This window comes from Heptranchias perlo, unplaced genomic scaffold (assembly GCF_035084215.1).
Source record: "Heptranchias perlo isolate sHepPer1 unplaced genomic scaffold, sHepPer1.hap1 HAP1_SCAFFOLD_85, whole genome shotgun sequence".
Taxonomy (NCBI): Eukaryota; Metazoa; Chordata; class Chondrichthyes; order Hexanchiformes; family Hexanchidae; genus Heptranchias; species Heptranchias perlo.
The window spans coordinates 2,303,443-2,321,317 of NW_027139887.1; the positions used below are offsets into that span (position 1 = coordinate 2,303,443).

Consider the following 17,875-nt stretch of genomic DNA (forward strand, 5'->3'; position numbering starts at 1 on the left):
ATAGGAGCAGTGGTAGTGGATTCCTGTCCCAGTATCTCCAGTATAAGAGCACTGTTAGTTCATTGCTGTCTCTCTATCTCCAGTGGAGGAGCTGTGTTAGCGTATTACTGTCTCTCTATCTCTAGTGTAGGAGATGTGTTAGTGAATTACTGTCTCTCTATCTCCAGTCTCGGAGCAGTGTTTGTGGATTACTGTCTGTCTATCTCCAGTCTCGGAGCGGTATTAGTGGATTAATGTCGTTCTCTCTCCAGAATAGGAGTAGTGTTAGTGGATTACTGTCTCTGTTTCTCCAGTTTGGGAGCATTTTTAGTGGATTACTGTCTCTCTATCTCCAGTATAGGAGCAGAGATAGAGGATTACTGTCCCTCTAGCACCAGCATAGGAGCAGTGTTAGAGGATTACTGTCTCTGTTTCTCCAGTTTGGGAGCATTGTTAGTGGATTACTGTCTCTGTATCTCCAGTATAGGAGCAGTGTTAGTGGATTATTCGCTCTTTATCTCTATTAGAGGAGCACTGTTCGGAGATTACTGTCTCTTTCTCCAGTATAGCAGCAGTGTTAGTGGATTACTGTCTATTCATCTCCAGTAAATGATCAGTGTTAGTGGATTACTGTCTATTCATCTCCAGTAAAGGATAAGTGTTCGTGGATTACTGTCTCTCTATTTCCAGTATAGCAGCAGTGTTAGTGGATTGCTGTCTCTCTATCTTCAGTATCGGAGCAGTGTTTGTGGATTACTGTCTCTGTATCCAGTATAGGAGCATTGTTAGCGGATTACCGTCTATGTATCTCCAGTATAGGAGCAGTGTTAGCGGAGCACTGTCTCTCTATCTCCAGTATAGGAGCAGTGTTAGCGGATTGCTGTCTCTCTATCTTCAGTATAGGAGCAGTTTTAGTGGGTTACTGTCATTCTATCTCCAGTAAAAGAGCACCGTTTTTGGGTTACTGTCTCTCTGTCTCCAGAATAAGAGTGTTAGCGGATTACTGTCTCTCTATCTCCAATATAGGAGTAGTGTTAGCGGATTACTCTCTCTCTATCTCCAGTATAGGAGCAGTGTTAGTGGATTACTGTCTACATCTCCAGTATCGGAGCACTGTTGTTGGATTGATGTCTCTTGTATCTCCAGTATAGAAGCAGTGTTACCAGATTGCTGTCTATGTATCTCCAGTATAGGAGCAGTGTTAGCGGATTACTGACTCTCTATCTGCAGTATAGGAGCAGTTTTATTGGGTTACTGTCTCTCTATCTCCAGTACAAGAGCATGTTATTGGGTTACTGTCTCTCTATCTCCAGTGTCGGAGCAGTTTTAGCGGATTACTGTCTCTCTATCTCCAGTAGAGGCGCCGTGTTAGCGGATTACTGTCTCTCTATCTCCAGAAAAGGAACAGTGTTGATGAATTACTCTCTCTGTATCTCCAGTCGAGTAGCACTGTTCGTAGATTACTCTCTTTTTCGTCAGTATAGGAGCAGTGTTAGCGGATTACTGTCTCTCTATCTCGAGGATTGGAGCACTGTTAGCGGATTACTGTCTCTCTATCACCAGTATAGGAGCAGTGTTAACGGATTACTGTCCCTCCATCTCCAGTATAGGAGCAATGTTAGCAGTTTAATGTTTCTCTATCTGTCGTGTTGGAACATGTGAGCAGATTTCTCTCTATCTCCAGTATAGGAGCAGTGTGAGCGGATAACTGTCTCTCTATCTCCAGTATAGGAGCAGTGTTCGCGGATTACTGTGTCTATCTCCAGTATGGGATCAGTGTTTGCGGATTACTGTCCCTCTATCTCCAGTACAGGAGCAGTGTTAGCGGATTACTGTCTCTGTATCTCCAGTAAAGGAGCCGTGTTAGCGGATTACTGTCTCTCGATCTCCAGTATAGGATCAGTGTTAGTGGATTACTGTCTCTCCATCTCCAATATACGAGCAGTGTTTGCAGATTACAGTCTCTCTATCTCCAGTAAAGGAGCCGTGTTTGCGGATTACTGTCTCTCCATTTCCAGTATAGGGGCAGCGTTAGGGGATTACTGTCTCTCCATCTCCAATATAGGAGTAGAGTGAGCGGATTACCATTTTTGCATCTCCAGTATCGGAGCAGTGTTAGTGGATTACTGTCTCTCATCTCCAATATACGAGCAGTGTTTGCGGATTACTGTCTCTTTATCTCCAGTAGAGGAGCAGTGTTAAGGTATTACTGTCTCTCCATCTCCAGTACAGGCGCTGTGTTAGCGGATTACTGTCTCTCTATCTCCAGAATCGGAGCAGTGTTAATGGATTACTCTCTCTGTATCTCCAGTGGAGGAGCACTGTTCGTGGATTGCTGTCTCTTTCGCCAGTATAGGAGCAGTGTTAGCGGATCACTGTCTCTCTATGGTATTGTTCTGTGATTTTTAAATGCGAAAGGTTCGAGGATTTCATTTCCATATTCACCCGAGGAAGGAGGAAGCCTCTGAATGCTTGTGATTTTCAAATAAAATTGTTGGACGATAACTTGGTGTTGTAAAATTATTTACAATTGTCAACCCCAGTCCATCACCGGCATCTCCACATCATGGCTACCATCGACACCACAAACGGCCGGCTCACAGTGGAAAGGATATCCAAGAAGATCATGCATATAGACACAGACATCAAGTTTTTCTCGCACACTCCGCAACCATCTCATACACCAACTCCGCAACCATCTCATACACCAACTCTACAGCAGACGCCGCAACCTCGAAACTAAGATAGAGTCCATACTCTCAACCTGTACTCAGGACACAGCAGACCAGCTACGAGATACCGCCAAACAGACGAGGCAACGGAACTACGCTGCCTATATGAAAACCAAGAGCAGGAAGCTTGAGAAACTCGTCATCACCACCAGCATCGACCAAGCTTCCCCTGGTACCACGGTTGCAACCACAGGGAAGTCTATCGTCAATTTGTCCGACCACACCCTTCAACCAGACGAAATCGAAGTTCTCAGCTGAGGGCTCAATTTCTGCCCCACTACCAAAATGGACCCCACTAGTCTCGCGGCGGACACAGAGGAATTCATCAGGAGAATGAGGCTCCGGGAATTCTTCCACAAACCCCAAGATTTCAGCAGCGAACCCAATGAGACAATCAACGATCCGGAACAGCAACCGAAGAGGAAAGAGTCTCACTGGACTCCTCCGGAGGGTCGCTGCCCTCAGCTTGACATGTATGCCCAAGCTGTCAGGAAATGCGTCAATGCCAGATTCATCAGCCGCACTCAGAAGACAGTCCAGAATGTCACCCGAGCACAACGCAACGCCATCAACGCTCTCAAGACCAACCGCAACATCGTCATCAAACCATCAAAGGAGGAGCCATCGTCATTCAGAACAGAAGGGACTATTGCAAAGAAGCATACCGACAACTAGACAACCAGGAACACTACAGACGGTTACCCGCAGATCCGACCAAAGAACACACCCACCAGTTCAACAAACTGATCAAGACCTTCGATCCAGACCTTCAAAGCATCCTACGCACTCTCATCCCACGTACTCCCCGCGTGGGAGACTTCTACTGCCTCCCAAAGATACACAAAGCCAATACATCCGGACGTCCTATCGTATCAGGCAACGGAACCCTGTGTGAGAACCTCTCTGGATACATCGAGGGCATCCTGAAACCCATCGTACAGGGAACCCCCAGCTTCTGTCGCGACACTACAGACTTCCTACAAAAACTCAGTACCCACGGACCAGTTGAACCAGGAACACTTCTCACCACGATGGACGTCTCGGCACTATACACCAGTATCCCCCACGATGACGGCATCGCTGCGACAGCATCAATACTCAACACCAACAACAGCCAATCTCCAGACGCCATCCTGCAACTCATCCGCTTCATCCTGGATCACAATGTCTTCACCTTCAATAACCAGTTCTTTATCCAAACACACGGAACAGCCATGGGGACCAAATTCGCACCCCAATACGCCAACATTTTCATGCACAAGTTCGAGCAGGACTTCTTCACTGCACAAGACCTCCAACCAACACTATACACCAGATACATCGACGACATTTTCTTTCTATGGACCCACGGCAAGGAATCACTAAAGAGACTACACGATAACATCAACAAGTTCCATCCCACCATCAAGCTCACCATGGACTACTCCTCAGAATCAGTTTCTTTCTTGGACACACGAATCTCCATCAAAGACGGGCACCTCAGCACCTCACTCTACCGCAAGCCCACGGACAACCTCACGATGCTCCACTTTTCCAGCTTCCACCCTAACCACGTCAAAGAGGCCATCCCCTATGGACAGGCCCTGCGAATACACAGGGTCTGCTCAGAAGAGGAGGAACGCGATGGACACCTACAGACGCTGAAAGACGCCCTAGTAAGAACGGGATTTGACGCTCGACTCATCGATCGACAGTTCCGACGGGCCACAGCGAAAAATCGCATAGACCCCCTCAGAAGACTAACACGGGACGCAACCAACAGAGTACCCTTCGTCGTCCAGTACTTCCCCGAAGCGGAGAAACTACGCCATGTTCTCCGCAGCCTTCAACATGCCATCAATGACGACGAACACCTCGCTATGGCCATCCCCACACCTCCACTACTCGCCTTTAAACAGCCACCCATCCTCAAACAGACCATCGTTCGCAGCAAATTACGTAGCCTTCAGGAGAACAGCGTCCACGACACCACACACGTTGGAACATGTTAGCAGATTTATGTCTATCTCCTGTATAGGAGCAGTATTAGCGGATTACTGTCTCTCTATCTCCAGTATAGGAGCAGTTTTAGGGGATTACTGTCTCTCTATCTCCAGTATCGGAGCAGTGTTAGCGGATTATTCTCTCTTTATCTCTATTGGAGGAGCACTGTTCGGAGATTACTGTCTCTTTCTCCAGTATAGCAGCAGTGTTAGTGGATTACTGTCTATTCATCTCCAGTAAATGATCAGTGTTCGTGGATTACTGTCTCTACATCTCCAGTATAGGAGCAGTGTTAGTGTGTTTCTCTCTCTCTGTCTCCAGTGTAGCGGCAGTGTTAGTGGATTACCGTCTATCTATCTCCAGTACAGGAGCAGTGTTAGCGGATTACTGTCTCTCTATCTCCAGTATAGCAGCAGTGTTAGTGGATTACTGTCTCTCTATCTCCAGAATAGGAGCAGTGTTAATGGATCACTCTCTCTGTATCTCCAGTGGAGGAGCACTGTTCGTGGACTGCTGTCTCTTTCGCCAGTATAGGAGCAGTGTTAGCGGATCACTGTCTCTCTATCTCCAGTATAGGAGCACTGTCAGCCGATTATTGTCTCTCTATCACCAGTATAGGAGGAGTGTTAGTGGGTTACTGTATCTCTATCTCCAATATAAGAGCAGTGTTGGCGGAATACTGTCTCTCTACCTCCAGTATAGGAGCAGTGTTAGTGGGTTACTGTCTCTCTATCTCCTGGATAGGAGCAGTGTTAGTGGGTTACTGTCTCTCTATCTCCAGGTTAGGAGCAGTGCTAGCGGATTACTGTCTCTCTATCTCCAGTATAGAAGCCGTGTAAACTGATTACTGTCTCTCTATCTCCAGAATAGGAGTAGTGTTAGTGGATTATTCTCACTTTATCTCTCGTCGAGGTGCACTGTTCGTAGATTACTGTCTCTTTCTCCAGTATAGCAGCAGTGTTATTGGATTACTGTCTATTCATCTCCACTAAAGGATCTGTGTTAGCGGATTACTGTATCTGTATCTCCAGTTTAGGAGCAGTGTTGTGGATTATTCTCTGTATCTCCAGTATAGCGGCAGTGTTAGTGGATTACTCTCTCTGTATCTCCGGTGGAGGAGCACAGTTGGTGGATTTCTGTCTCTTTCTTCAGTAAGGAGCAGTGTTAGCGGATCACTGTCTCTCTACCTCCAGTATAGGAGCAGTTTTAGGGGATTACTGTCTCTCGATCTCCAGTATAGGATCAGTGTTAGTGGATTACTGTGTCTCCATCTCCAATATACGAGCAGTGTTAGTGGATTACTGTCCCTCTATCTCCAGTAAAGGAGAAGTTTTAGTGGATTACTCTATCTCTATCCTCGGTATAAGAACAGTGTTAGTCGATTTTTGTCTCTCTCTCTCCAGTGTAAGAGCAGAATGAGCATATCACTGTCTCTCTATCTGCAGTATAGGAGCAGTGGTAATGGATTCCTGTCCCAGTATTTCCAGTATAAGAGCACTGTTAGTTAATTGCTGTCTCTCTGTCTGCAGTAGAGGAGCAGTGTTAGCGTATTACTGTCTCTCTATCTCCAGTATTGGAGAAGTGTTAGTGGATTACTGTCTCTTTATCTCCTGTAAAGGAGCAGTTTTTGTGGATTACTCCCTCTCTATCTCTAGTGTAGGAGTATTGTTAGTGGACTACTGTCTCTCTACCTCCAGTAAAAGAGCAGTGTTAGTCGATTACTGTCTCGGTTTCTCCAGTATTCAAGCAGTGTTAGTGGATTACTGTCTCTCTATCTCCAGTTTAGGAGCAATGTTCGGGGATTACTGTCTGAGTATCTGCAGTACAGGAGGTGTGTTAGTGGAATACTGTCTCTCTATCTCCAGTGTAGCAGCAGTGTTAGTGGAATACTGTCTCTCTATCTCCAGTATAGGAACAGTGTTAATGGATTACTGTATCTGTATCTCCAGTACAGGAGCAGTATTAGCGGTTTACTGTGCCTCTATCTCCAGTATAGGAGAAGTGTTAGAGGATTACTCTCTCTCTAGCTCAAGTATAAGAACAGTGTTAGTCGATTTTTGTCTCTCTATCTCCAGCATTTGAGCAGACTGAGCGGATTACTGTATCTCTATCTCCAGTATAGGAGCAATGTTAACGGATTACTGTCTCTCTCTCTCCAGTATAGCAGCAGTTTTAGTGGAATTCTGTCTCTCTATCTCCAGTATAGGAACAGTGTTAATGGATTACTGGCTCTGTATCTCCAGTATAGGAGCAGTGTTAGCGGATGACCGTCCCTCTATCTCCAGTATATGAGAAGTGTTAGAGGATTACTCTCTCTCTATCTCAAGTATAAGAAGTGTTTGTCGATTTCTGTCTCTCTATCTCTAGTATTAGAGCAGACTGAGCGGATTACTGTATCTCTATCTCCAGTATAGGAGCAGTGGTAGTGGATTCCTGTCCCAGTATCTCCAGTGTCAGAGCACTGTTAGTTCATTACTGTCTCTCTATCTCCAGTGGAGGAGCAGTGTTAGCGTATTACTGTCTCTCTATCTCTAGTGTAGGAGATGTGTTAGTGAATTACTGTCTCTCTATCTCCAGTCTCGGAGCAGTGTTTGTGGATTACTGTCTGTCTATCTCCAGTCTCGGAGCGGTATTAGTGGATTAATGTCGCTCTCTCTCCAGAATAGGAGTAGTGTTAGTGGATTACTGTCTCTGTTTCTCCAGTTTGGGAGCATTGTTAGTGGATTACTGTCTCTCTATCTCCAGTATAGGAGCAGAGATAGCGGATTACTGTCCCTCTATCACCAGCATAGGAGCAGTGTTAGAGAATTACTGTCTCTGTTTCTCCAGTTTGGGAGCATTGTTAGTGGATTACTGTCTCTGTATCTCCAGTATAGGAGCAGTGTTACCGGATTACTGTCCCTCTATCTCCAGTATAGGAGCAGTGTTAGTTGATTAGTGTCTCTGTTTCTGCAGAATAAGAGGTGTGTCAGTGGATTACTTTCTCTCTATCTCCAGCATAGAAACATTGTTGGTGGATTACTGTCTCTCTATCTCCAGCATATGATCAGTCTTATTGGATTAATATCTCTGTATCTCCAGTATAAAAGCACTTTGAGTTGATTACTTTCTCTCTATCTCTAGTATAGGAGCAGTGTAAGCAGATTACTGTCTTTGTATCTCCAGTATAGGAGTAGATTACTGTCTCTCTATCTGCAGTATAGGATCAGTGTTCGTTGATTACTGTCTCTGTATCTCCAGTATAGAAGCAGTGTTACCGGGTTACTATCCATCTATCTCCAGTATAGTTGCAGTGTTAGTGGATTATTGTCTCTACCTCCATGATGTGGAGATGCCGGTGATGGACTGGGGTTGATAAATGTAAGGAATCTTACAACACCAGGTTATGGTCCACCAGTTTTATTTGAAAATCACAAGCTTTCGGAGGCTTTCTCCTTCGTCAGGTGAAGTGTGGGATTCCCTGAAGGTTACCGCACTTATAGTCAGAGAACAATACCCGGTGATTACAGATAATCTTTCCAACTGCCCGTTGTCAAGGCAATCAAAGTGTTCAGACAGAGAGATGTTACATACAGGACCACCGAATATACTAACGGCCAGAACAAAAGGCAGAGAGATAGAAACATCGGAAAGGAAGAGAAAGAGAGAGAATGACCCGTTTTATTAAAAACAGATAACTTTTTTTCGCTGGTGGGGTTACGTGTAGCGTGACATGAACCCAAGATCCCGGTTGAGGCCGTCCTCATGGGTGTGGAACTTGCCTATCAATTTCTGCTCGACGATTTTGCGTTGTCGTGTTTCTCGAAGGCCGCCTTGGAGAACGCTTACCCGAAGGTCGGTGGCTGAATGTCCTTGACTGCTGAAGTGTTCCCCGACTGGGAGGGAACCCTCCTGTCTGGCGATTGTTGCGCGGTGTCCGTTCATCCGTTGTCGCAGTGTCTGCATGGTCTCGCCAATGTACCATGCTCCGGGGCAACCTTTCCTGCAAGTATGAGGTAGACAACGTTGGCCGAGTCGCAGGAGTATGAACCATGTACCTGGTGGGTGGTGTCCTCTCGTGTGATGGTGGATCTGTGTCGATGATCTGGCATGTCTTTCAGAGGTTGCCGTGGCAGGGTTGTGTAGTGTCGTGGACGCTGTTCTCCTGAAAGCTGGGTAATTTGCTGTGAACGATGGTCTGTTTGAGGTTGGGTGGCTGTTTGAAGGCGAGTAGTGGAGGTGTGGGGATGGCCTTAGCGAGGTGTTCTTCGTCATCGATGACATGTTGAAGGCTCCGGGGAAGTACTGGACGACAAAGGGTACTCTGTTGGTTGTGTCCCGTGTTTGTCTTCTGAGGAGGTCTATGCGATTTTTCGCTGTGGCCCGTCGGAACTGTCGATCGACGAGTCGAGCGTCATATCCTGTTCTTACGAGGGCGTCTTTCAGCGTCTGTAGGTGTCCATCGCATTCCTCCTCGTCTGAGCAGATCCTGTGTATTCGCAGGGCCTGTCCATAGGGGATGGCCTCTTTGACGTGGTTAGGGTGGAAGCTGGAAAAGTAGAGCATCTTGAGGTTGTCCGTGGGCTTGCGGTAGAGTGAGGTGCTGAGGTGCCCGTCTTTAATGGAGATTCGTGGGTCCAAGAAAGAAACCGATTCAGAGGAGTAGTCCATGGTGAGCTTGATGGTTGGATGGAACTTGTTGATGTTATCGTGTAGTCTCTTCAGTGATTCTTCACCGTGGGTCCATAGGAAGAAAATGTCGTCGATGTATCTGCACCCCAATACGCCAAAATTTTCATGCACAAGTTCGAACAGGACTTCTTCATGTTGTCATTTACAGGTGATGAGAGGCATTGTCACTGTGGTGTTGGTGCGTGTTCTGATTTACAGGTGATGAGGGATACTGTCTCTGTGGTGTTGATACATTTTGTGATTTACAGGTGATGAGGGACACTGTCACTGTACTCTTGATACATTGTGTGATTTACAGGTGATTAGGGGCACTGTCACTGTGGTGTTGGTACATGTTCTGATTTACAGGTGATGCGGGCACTGTCGCTGTAGTTTTGATGTATGTTCTGATTTACAGGTGATGAGGGGCACTGTTATTTTGGTGTTGTTACATGGTCTGATTTTCGGTGATGAGGGGCACTTTCACTGTGGTGTTTGTACATGTTCTCATTTACAGATGATGGGGGATACTGTCACTGTGGTGTTGGTGCATGTTCTGATTTACAGGTGATGAGGCATACCGTCACTGTGGTGTTGGTGCATGTTCTGATTTGCAGGTGATGAGGGGCACCGTTACTGGTTTGTTGGTACATTTTCTGATTTACACTTTGGTAATATTACATTCTGAATCGCTTTATGATATTGTGTAAAGAATGAGCGAATGACGAGCAGAGATATTTGGACTTCACCTGCAAGACATATTTCAGCATGTATTTTCTGTGCTTTGTTTCTGAAAACTCCAATTAGTAGTATTACTATTTCATGGGATAAACTGATTAATTCGGACTTCTACCAATGTCCTGGCCAACATTCATCTCAACCAACACCACCAATAACAGATTATCTGGGTGTTTATTTTATTGCAGTTTAAGTCACCTGGCTGTGTGAAAAATTCCTGCAGCTTTTCCCTATTTTAAAACAGTGATTATACTTCAGAAATGCTTCATTTTCTATGAAATACTTTGGGACATCTTATGGTTGTGAAAAGTGCTGTATAAGTGCCAATTACTTCTTTACTGGAAGTTATAAAAGCAATAATGTTATACACTTAACATTTGGGCTTATGATCCGGCCTGAAAATCAATTGGACTTTCACTTACAGATTTCACCAAATACTTAATTTTCTGATCATACTTTCAGTAAACCTGTGCGATACAGAAACTTTCTAATTAAGTCCCTGAATGGATTTAATAATGAAATCATTTTTGATTACTTTTAATTATTAAGTATTGCCAAATTTAAAGAATTAATGCAGTGAATTTATTCAGAAATCAATTACGTCCATTACATTTCTGTAGCTGATCCCATTAATTTTTAACTTGTACAATGTTATTGTACAGCTGCTAACGCCCAGTTTCTTTCAGTTCACTGATATTATCACCTTGTCAGTTGTAGTCACTTTCCTTTCTGCTCCTAATCTTTAACACCTTTCGTCGATTTTAATTTTTCTGTCACATATCTCCAGTTCTCTTGTCTACCCGACTGGGGCGCTGGAAACATCTTCTGCTCCTTACCCCGCTTGTTGCTGTGATTCGCTCTGAACATTTCCGTCTCTAACTGCCTGCTACAGTCCTTACAACATGTCGGGGCGGAGGACCAGTGAAGGACAAGTACTGAGACATCAGCGCCACATAAACTTCCAACCTGCTTTTTTACCCATTGCAAAATTAGAATTCTCCAGGTCTGCATTTGTCCTTCTTCCTCGCTGGACTATATTGATCGTCCACTCTCCCCCGGTCTGCATTGGTCCCCCGCTCTCCACCCTCTGTATTAGTCCATCACATAAGAACATAACAAATAGCCCCCTCGAGCCTGTTCCGCCATTCAATAAGATCATGGCTGATCTTCGACCTCAACTCACCTTTCCCACCCAATTCCCATATCCATTGATTCCCCTAGAGTCAAAAAAATCTATTGATCACAGCCTTGAATATATTCAATGACTGAGCATCTACAGCCCTCTGGGGTAGAGAATTCCAAAGATTTACAAACTCCTGCGTGAAGAAATTCCTCCTCATCTCAGTCTTGAATGGCCGACCCCATATCTTGAGACTATGCCCCCTAGTTCTAGACTCTCCAGCCAGGGGAAACAACCTCTCAGCATCGACCCTCTCAAGCCCCCTCAGAATCTTATATGTTTCAATGAGATCACCTTTCATTCTTCTAAACTCCAGAGAGTATAGGCCCATTCTACTCAATCTCTCCTCATAGGTCAACCCTCTCATCCCAGGAATTAATCTAGTGAAACTTCGTTGCACCGGCTCCAACACAAATATATCCTTCCTTAGATAAGGAGACCAAAACTGTACACAGTACTCCAAGTAAGGTGTCACTAAAGCCCTGTATAATTGTAGTTACACTTCCTTAGTCTTCTACTCCAACCTCCTTGAAATAAAGGCCAACATGCCATTTGCTTTCCTAATTGCTTGCTGTACATGCAAACTAACTTTTTGTGTTTCTTGTACGAGGACATCCATGTCTCTCTGAATACTAACATTTAATAGTTTCTCACCATTTAAAAAATATTCTGTTTTTCTATTGTTCCTACCAAAACGAAAAACCTTACACTTCCCCTATTATACTCCACCTGCCATCTTGCCCACTCACTTAACCTGCCGAGATCCCTTTGCAGGCTGTTTGTGTCCTCCTTAAAACTTACTTTCCCACCTAGCGTTATGTCATTAGCAAACTTGGATACATTACACTCGGTCCCTTCATCTTAGTCATTAATATGGATTGTAATTAACTGAGGCCTAAACACTGATCCTGTGGCACCCCACCAGTTACAGCCTGAGAATGAACCGTTTATCCCTACTCTCTGTTTTCTGTCCTTTAACAATCCTCTATCCATCCTAACATATTACCCCCAATCCCATTAGCCCTTACCTTTTATGCATCGAATGCATTTTGAAAATTCAAATATACTACATCTACTGGTTCCCCTTTATCAACCCTGCTAGTTACATCCTCAAAAAACTCTAATAAGTTTATCAAACACGATTTCCCTTTCATAAAACCATGTTGACTCTGCCTAATCATATTACGATTTTCTAAGTACCCTGTTACCACTTCCTTAATAATGGATTCCAGGATTTTCCCGCCGACTGACACCTTCCCCTGGTTTGCACTGCATCCCCACTTCCACTGTTGCGTCACTCTGTCACCCTTCCCTGGACCCCCATCCTCCTCTTTCTTCATTGATCCCCTCACCCTCTCCTATCTGCATTGGTCCCTTCACTCGCCTCATTCTTTATTGATCCCCTGAACTTACTGAGTCTGCATTGGTCTCCCACCTATCCCTGTCGCTATTTGCCCCTCAGTCTCCCATTATTGGTCATGTAGGAGATTCTGGGAGAATGGGATGGAATGTGTCTTTGATCTAATTGCCTGCACTTGTGAAAGCGCCGGTCCCACAAAGGGATTAGTTTACTACATTTGGTGTCACAATTAGACTCTGAATTGCACATACAAGCTCATCAGTCTGATGATTCTGTTGCGTGTCTGATCAGTAATTTCCGTTTTATTTTTCTGTCTCTTACAGTTAACTTGGTGGCGATTGTGATCCTGTCCCGAGGAAAGTGCGGTCTCTCTAAATGCATCAGTCGCTACCTGGTGGCGATGGCAGTGGCCGATCTCCTGGTCATCATCACTGAGGTGTTAATGTGGCGGATGGCAGAAATATTTTTCCCACAGACTTTCCTCTCCATCGCTCCAATGTGTTCTCTGAATGTCGTGTTCGTTTTTGCAACGACAGTGATTTCTGTCTGGCTCACAGTCACATTCACCTTTGATCGATTTGTGGCCATCAGCTGTGAGAAGCTGAAAGCAAAATATTGCACCGAGAGAACTGCGGCCGTGGTTATAGGAACAGTGAGTGTGCTGGGCTCTTTAAAATGTATACCCTGGTACTTCACATACGAACCTCAGCATATAATTGGAAGTGTGCCATGGGGTTGCACGCGAAAACCGAGCTTTTATACCTCAGCCACATGGGCAGCATTTGAATTAACTTTTTATCTTGTAACTCCGTGCCTCCCTTTTGTTTTTGTTTTACTGTTCAATGTTCTCACTGCCAGGCATATTTTAGCGGCCAGTAGAGTCCGCAGGGGACTCCGGGGCCATAGTAACGGAGAGGATCATAAGGATTTAGAGATGGAAAACCGAAGGAAATCCATCATTTTACTCTTCAGTATATCAGGAAGTTTTATACTGCTTTGGGTAACAGAAATTGTATTTTATACGTATCAGCGGATTACAAACACTTATGATTATTCCAGCAACGACCCTCCATATATCACTGAAAGGGCCGGAGTGATGCTGCAGCTTCTCAGTTCCTGCACAAACACGTGTATTTATGTCCTGACCCAGAATAAATTCAGAGAGGAGCTGAAGAACGGGGTGAAATACCCACTCAATGTAATTATTAAATTCGTAAATAATAGAAACAGCTGAACAATTTCAGTATTGGAAAGGATTCGAGCACATTTCTCAATACACTGTCCACAGCTTTTGGAAGGGGAGAGGCAATGTAAATTCGGAAACAGTTAATAATCAGGGGCCATTTTATTCCACCTCTTTACCATGCAAGCTCAACATCTTAAATGATTATTATTGAAGGTTCTTGACTCGGTTTCTTTATTTGACGAAAAAATCAAAATGAAATAAATCGAAGTTAATATGTTTACATAAGAATTCAGCAAAGAGATATTGTTCATTGCACCAAATCAAGGTCTCGACCTCACCCTCAGACACTCTCGTTTGCGGTATGCGAACATTATCCACAGTTACACCCATCCCTAGTCTGTGAGACCTGAACTCAGTCCAAAGTTACACCCCACTCTAGTCTGTGAGTCCCTAACTCAGTCCACTGTTACACCCCTCTCAAGTCTGTGAGTCCCTACCTCAGTCCACAGTACCACCCCTATCTAGTCTGTGAGTCGCGAACTCAATCCACAGTTACACCCCTCTCCAGTCTGTGAGTCCCGAACTCAGTCCAGAGTTACACTCCTCTCTAGTCTGTGAGTCGCGAACTCAGTGCACAGTTACACCCTTCTCTTGTCTGAGTCCCGAACACAGTCAACAGTTACACCCCACTTTAGACTGTGGGTACCTAACTCAATCCACAGTTACACCACTCTCATAGAGTCATAGAGTTATGCAGCATGGATAGAGGCCCTTCGGCCCATCGTGTCCGCGCCGGCCATCAAGCCCTGTCTACTCTAATCCCATATTCCAGCATTTGGTCCGTAGCCTTGTATGCTATGGCATTTCAAGTGCTCATCCAAATGCTTCTTGAATGTTGTGAGGGTTCCTGCCTCCACAACCCTTTCAGGCAGTGAGTTCCAGACTCCAACCACCCTCTGGGTGAAAAAGTTCTTTCTCAAATCCCCTCTAAACCTCCCGCCTTTTACCTTGAATCTATGTCCCCTTGTTATAGAACCCTCAACGAAGGGAAAAAGCTCCTTAGTATCCATCCTATCTGTGCCCCTCATAATTTTGTACACCTCAATCATGTCCCCCCTCAGCCTCCTCTGCTCCAAGGAAAACAAACCCAATCTTCCCAGTCTCTCTTCATAGCTGAAGCGCTCCAGCCCTGGTAACATCCCGGTGAATCTCCTCTGCACCCTCTCCAAAGCGATCACATCCTTCCTGTAGTGTGGCGACCAGAACTGCACACAGTACTCCAGCTGTGGCCTAACCAGTGTTTTATACAGCTCCATCATAACCTCCTTGCTCTTATATTCTATGCCTCGGCTAATAAAGGCAAGTATCCCATATGTCTTCTTTACCACCTTATCGACCTGTTCCGCCGCCTTCAGGGATCTGTGAACTTGCACACCAAGATCCCTCTGACCCTCTGTCTTGCCTAGGGTCCTCCCATTCATTGTGTATTCCCTTGCCTTGTTAGTCCCTCCAAAGTGCATCACCTCGCACTTTTCCGGGTTAAATTCCATTTGCCACTGTTCCGCCCATCTGACCAACCCATCTATATCGTCCTGCAGACTGAGGCTATCCTACTCGCTATTTACCACCCTACCAATTTTTGTATCATCAGCGAACTTACTGATCATACCTTTTACATTCATATCCAAGTCATTAATGTAGACCACAAACAGCAAGGGACGCAGCACCGATCCCTGTGGTACCCCACTGGCCACAGGCTTCCAGTCACAAAAACAACCTTCGACCATCACCCTCTGCCTTCTGCCACTAAGCCAGTTTTGTATCCAAAGTGCCAAGGCACCCTGAATTCCATGGTCTCGTACCTTCTTGACCAGTCTCCTGTGGGGGACTTTATCGAAGGCCTTACTGAAATCCATGTATACCACATCCACTGCGTTACCCTCATCCACACGCCTAGTCACCCCCTCAAAAAATTCAATCAAATTAGTCAGACATGATCTTCCCTTGACAAAGCCATGTTGACTATCCCTGATTAATCCAAGTGGAGACTAATTTTGTCCTTCAGAATTTTTTCCAATAATTTTCCTACCACTGATGTTAGGCTCACTGGCCTGTAGTTCCCCGGTTTTTCCCTACTCCCCTTTTTGAACAATGGTACTACATTAGCGGTTCTCCAGTCCTCTGGCACATCCCCTGTGGCCAGAGAGGTTCTGAATATATGTGTCAGAGCCCCCGCAATCTCCTCCTTTGCCTCACACAGTAGCCTGGGATACATTTCGTCCGGGCCTGGGGATTTATCCATTTTTAGGCCTGCTAAAACCGCCAATACCTCCTCCCGCTCGATGTTAATATGTTCGAGTATATCACAGTCCCCCTGTCGTATTTCATCGTCCTTCTCCATAGTGAAAACAGATGCAAAAAATTCATTTAGAACCCCTCCTACATCTGCCGGCTCCACACACAGATTGCCATTTTTGTCCCTAATGGGCCCTATTTTTCCCTAGTCATCCTCTTACCCTTAATATACTTATAAAACATCTTAGGATTTTCCTTTATTTTGCTCGCCAGTGTTATTTCATGGCCCCTCCTTGATCTCCTAATTTCTTTTTTAAGTATCCCCCTGCACTTTTTATACTCCTCTAGGGCTTCCTCCGTCCTTAGCCTTTTGTATCTGCCAAAAGCCCTCCTTTTTTTCCTAATCCATTCTCGTATATCCCCTGACATCCAAGGTTCCCTGGAGTTCTTGGAACCACCCTTGACCTTTACGGGAACATGTTGCCATTGTATGGTCTCAATCTCCCTTCTGAAAGACTCCCATTGCTCCGATGCGGATTTTCCTACAAGCAGTTGATCCCAGTCCATTTTGGCCAGATCCTGCCTTATCCTATTAAAATCGGCCTTCCCCCAATTTAGAACCTTTATTTCCGGCCCCTCCCTATCCTTTTCCATGACCACCTTAAATCTCACCGAATTATGGTCACTGTCACCAAAGTGCTCACCTACGAGCACTTCTTCCACTTGGCCGGCCACATTCCCTAGAATTAGGTCCAGTACCGCCCCCTCTCTTGTAGGACTTTCTACATGCTGGCTCAAAAAGCTCTCCTAGATGCACGTTAAGAATTTTGTACCCTCTAAGCCTTTTGCACTCTGAGTATCCCAGTTAATATTGGGGAAGTTGAAATCCCCCACTATTATTACCCTATTATTTGCACAATTTTCTGAGATTTGCCTACATATCTGTTCCTCTATCTCCCCCTGACTGTTTGGGGGCCTATAGTACACTCCCATCAAAGTGCTGGCCCCCTTTTTGTTTTGAAGCTCCACCCATATGGCCTCATTAGAGGAACCTGCTAATATATCATCCCTCCTGATGGCAGTAATTGATTCTTTAATTAATATTGCGACCCCCCCCCCTCCTCTTGTACCTCCCCCTCTGTCTCGCCTGAAGATTCTGTACCCCGGAATATTGAGCTGCCAGTCTTGCCCCTCCCTCAACCATGTCTCTGTGACAGCAACAATATCATACTCCCACGTGTTTATCAACACCTTCAGTTCATCCACCTTATTCGCAAGACTCCTTGCATTAAAATAGATGCCATCCAGCCTTGCCCTCACATATTTGCCCTGTCTTCCAAGCTGACTTGTTTTTGTCTCTATATTTGGCTGCACATCACCCCCTATTGTAGCTCCACTCTGTATCCCATCCCCCTGCCAAGTTAGTTTAAACCCCCCCCCCCCCCAACAGTGCTAGCAAACCTCCCCGCAAGGATATTTGTCCCGCTCTGGTTCAGGTGCAACCCGTCCGACTTGTACAAGTCCCACCTTCCCCAGAAGCAGGCCCAGTGATCCAGGAAACTGAAACCCTCCCTCCTGCACCAACTCTTTAGCCACGCATTCATCTGTTCTATCCTCCTATTTCTATACTCACTAGCCCGTGGCACTGGGAGTAATCCAGAGATTACAACCTTTGAGGTCCTGCTCTTTAGTCTGCTACCTAGCTCCCTAAATTCTTGATGCAGGACCTCATCTCCCTTCCTACCTATGTCGTTGGTCCCAATGTGGACCAC

General features: G+C 45.4%; 1 protein-coding gene across 1 annotated transcript in view; it reads left to right on the forward strand.

Moving 5' to 3' along the window:
* LOC137319487 (probable G-protein coupled receptor 139) overlaps positions 1–13,856 on the forward strand; it is a 29,513-nt gene extending 15,657 nt beyond the window's left edge. Inside the window, exon 2 of the mRNA XM_067981644.1 lies at positions 12,946–13,856. Within this exon, the coding sequence (XP_067837745.1) occupies positions 12,946–13,856 (911 nt within the window). The remainder of the gene's footprint in view (positions 1–12,945) is intronic.
* The last annotated feature ends 4,019 nt before the right edge of the window (positions 13,857–17,875 follow it).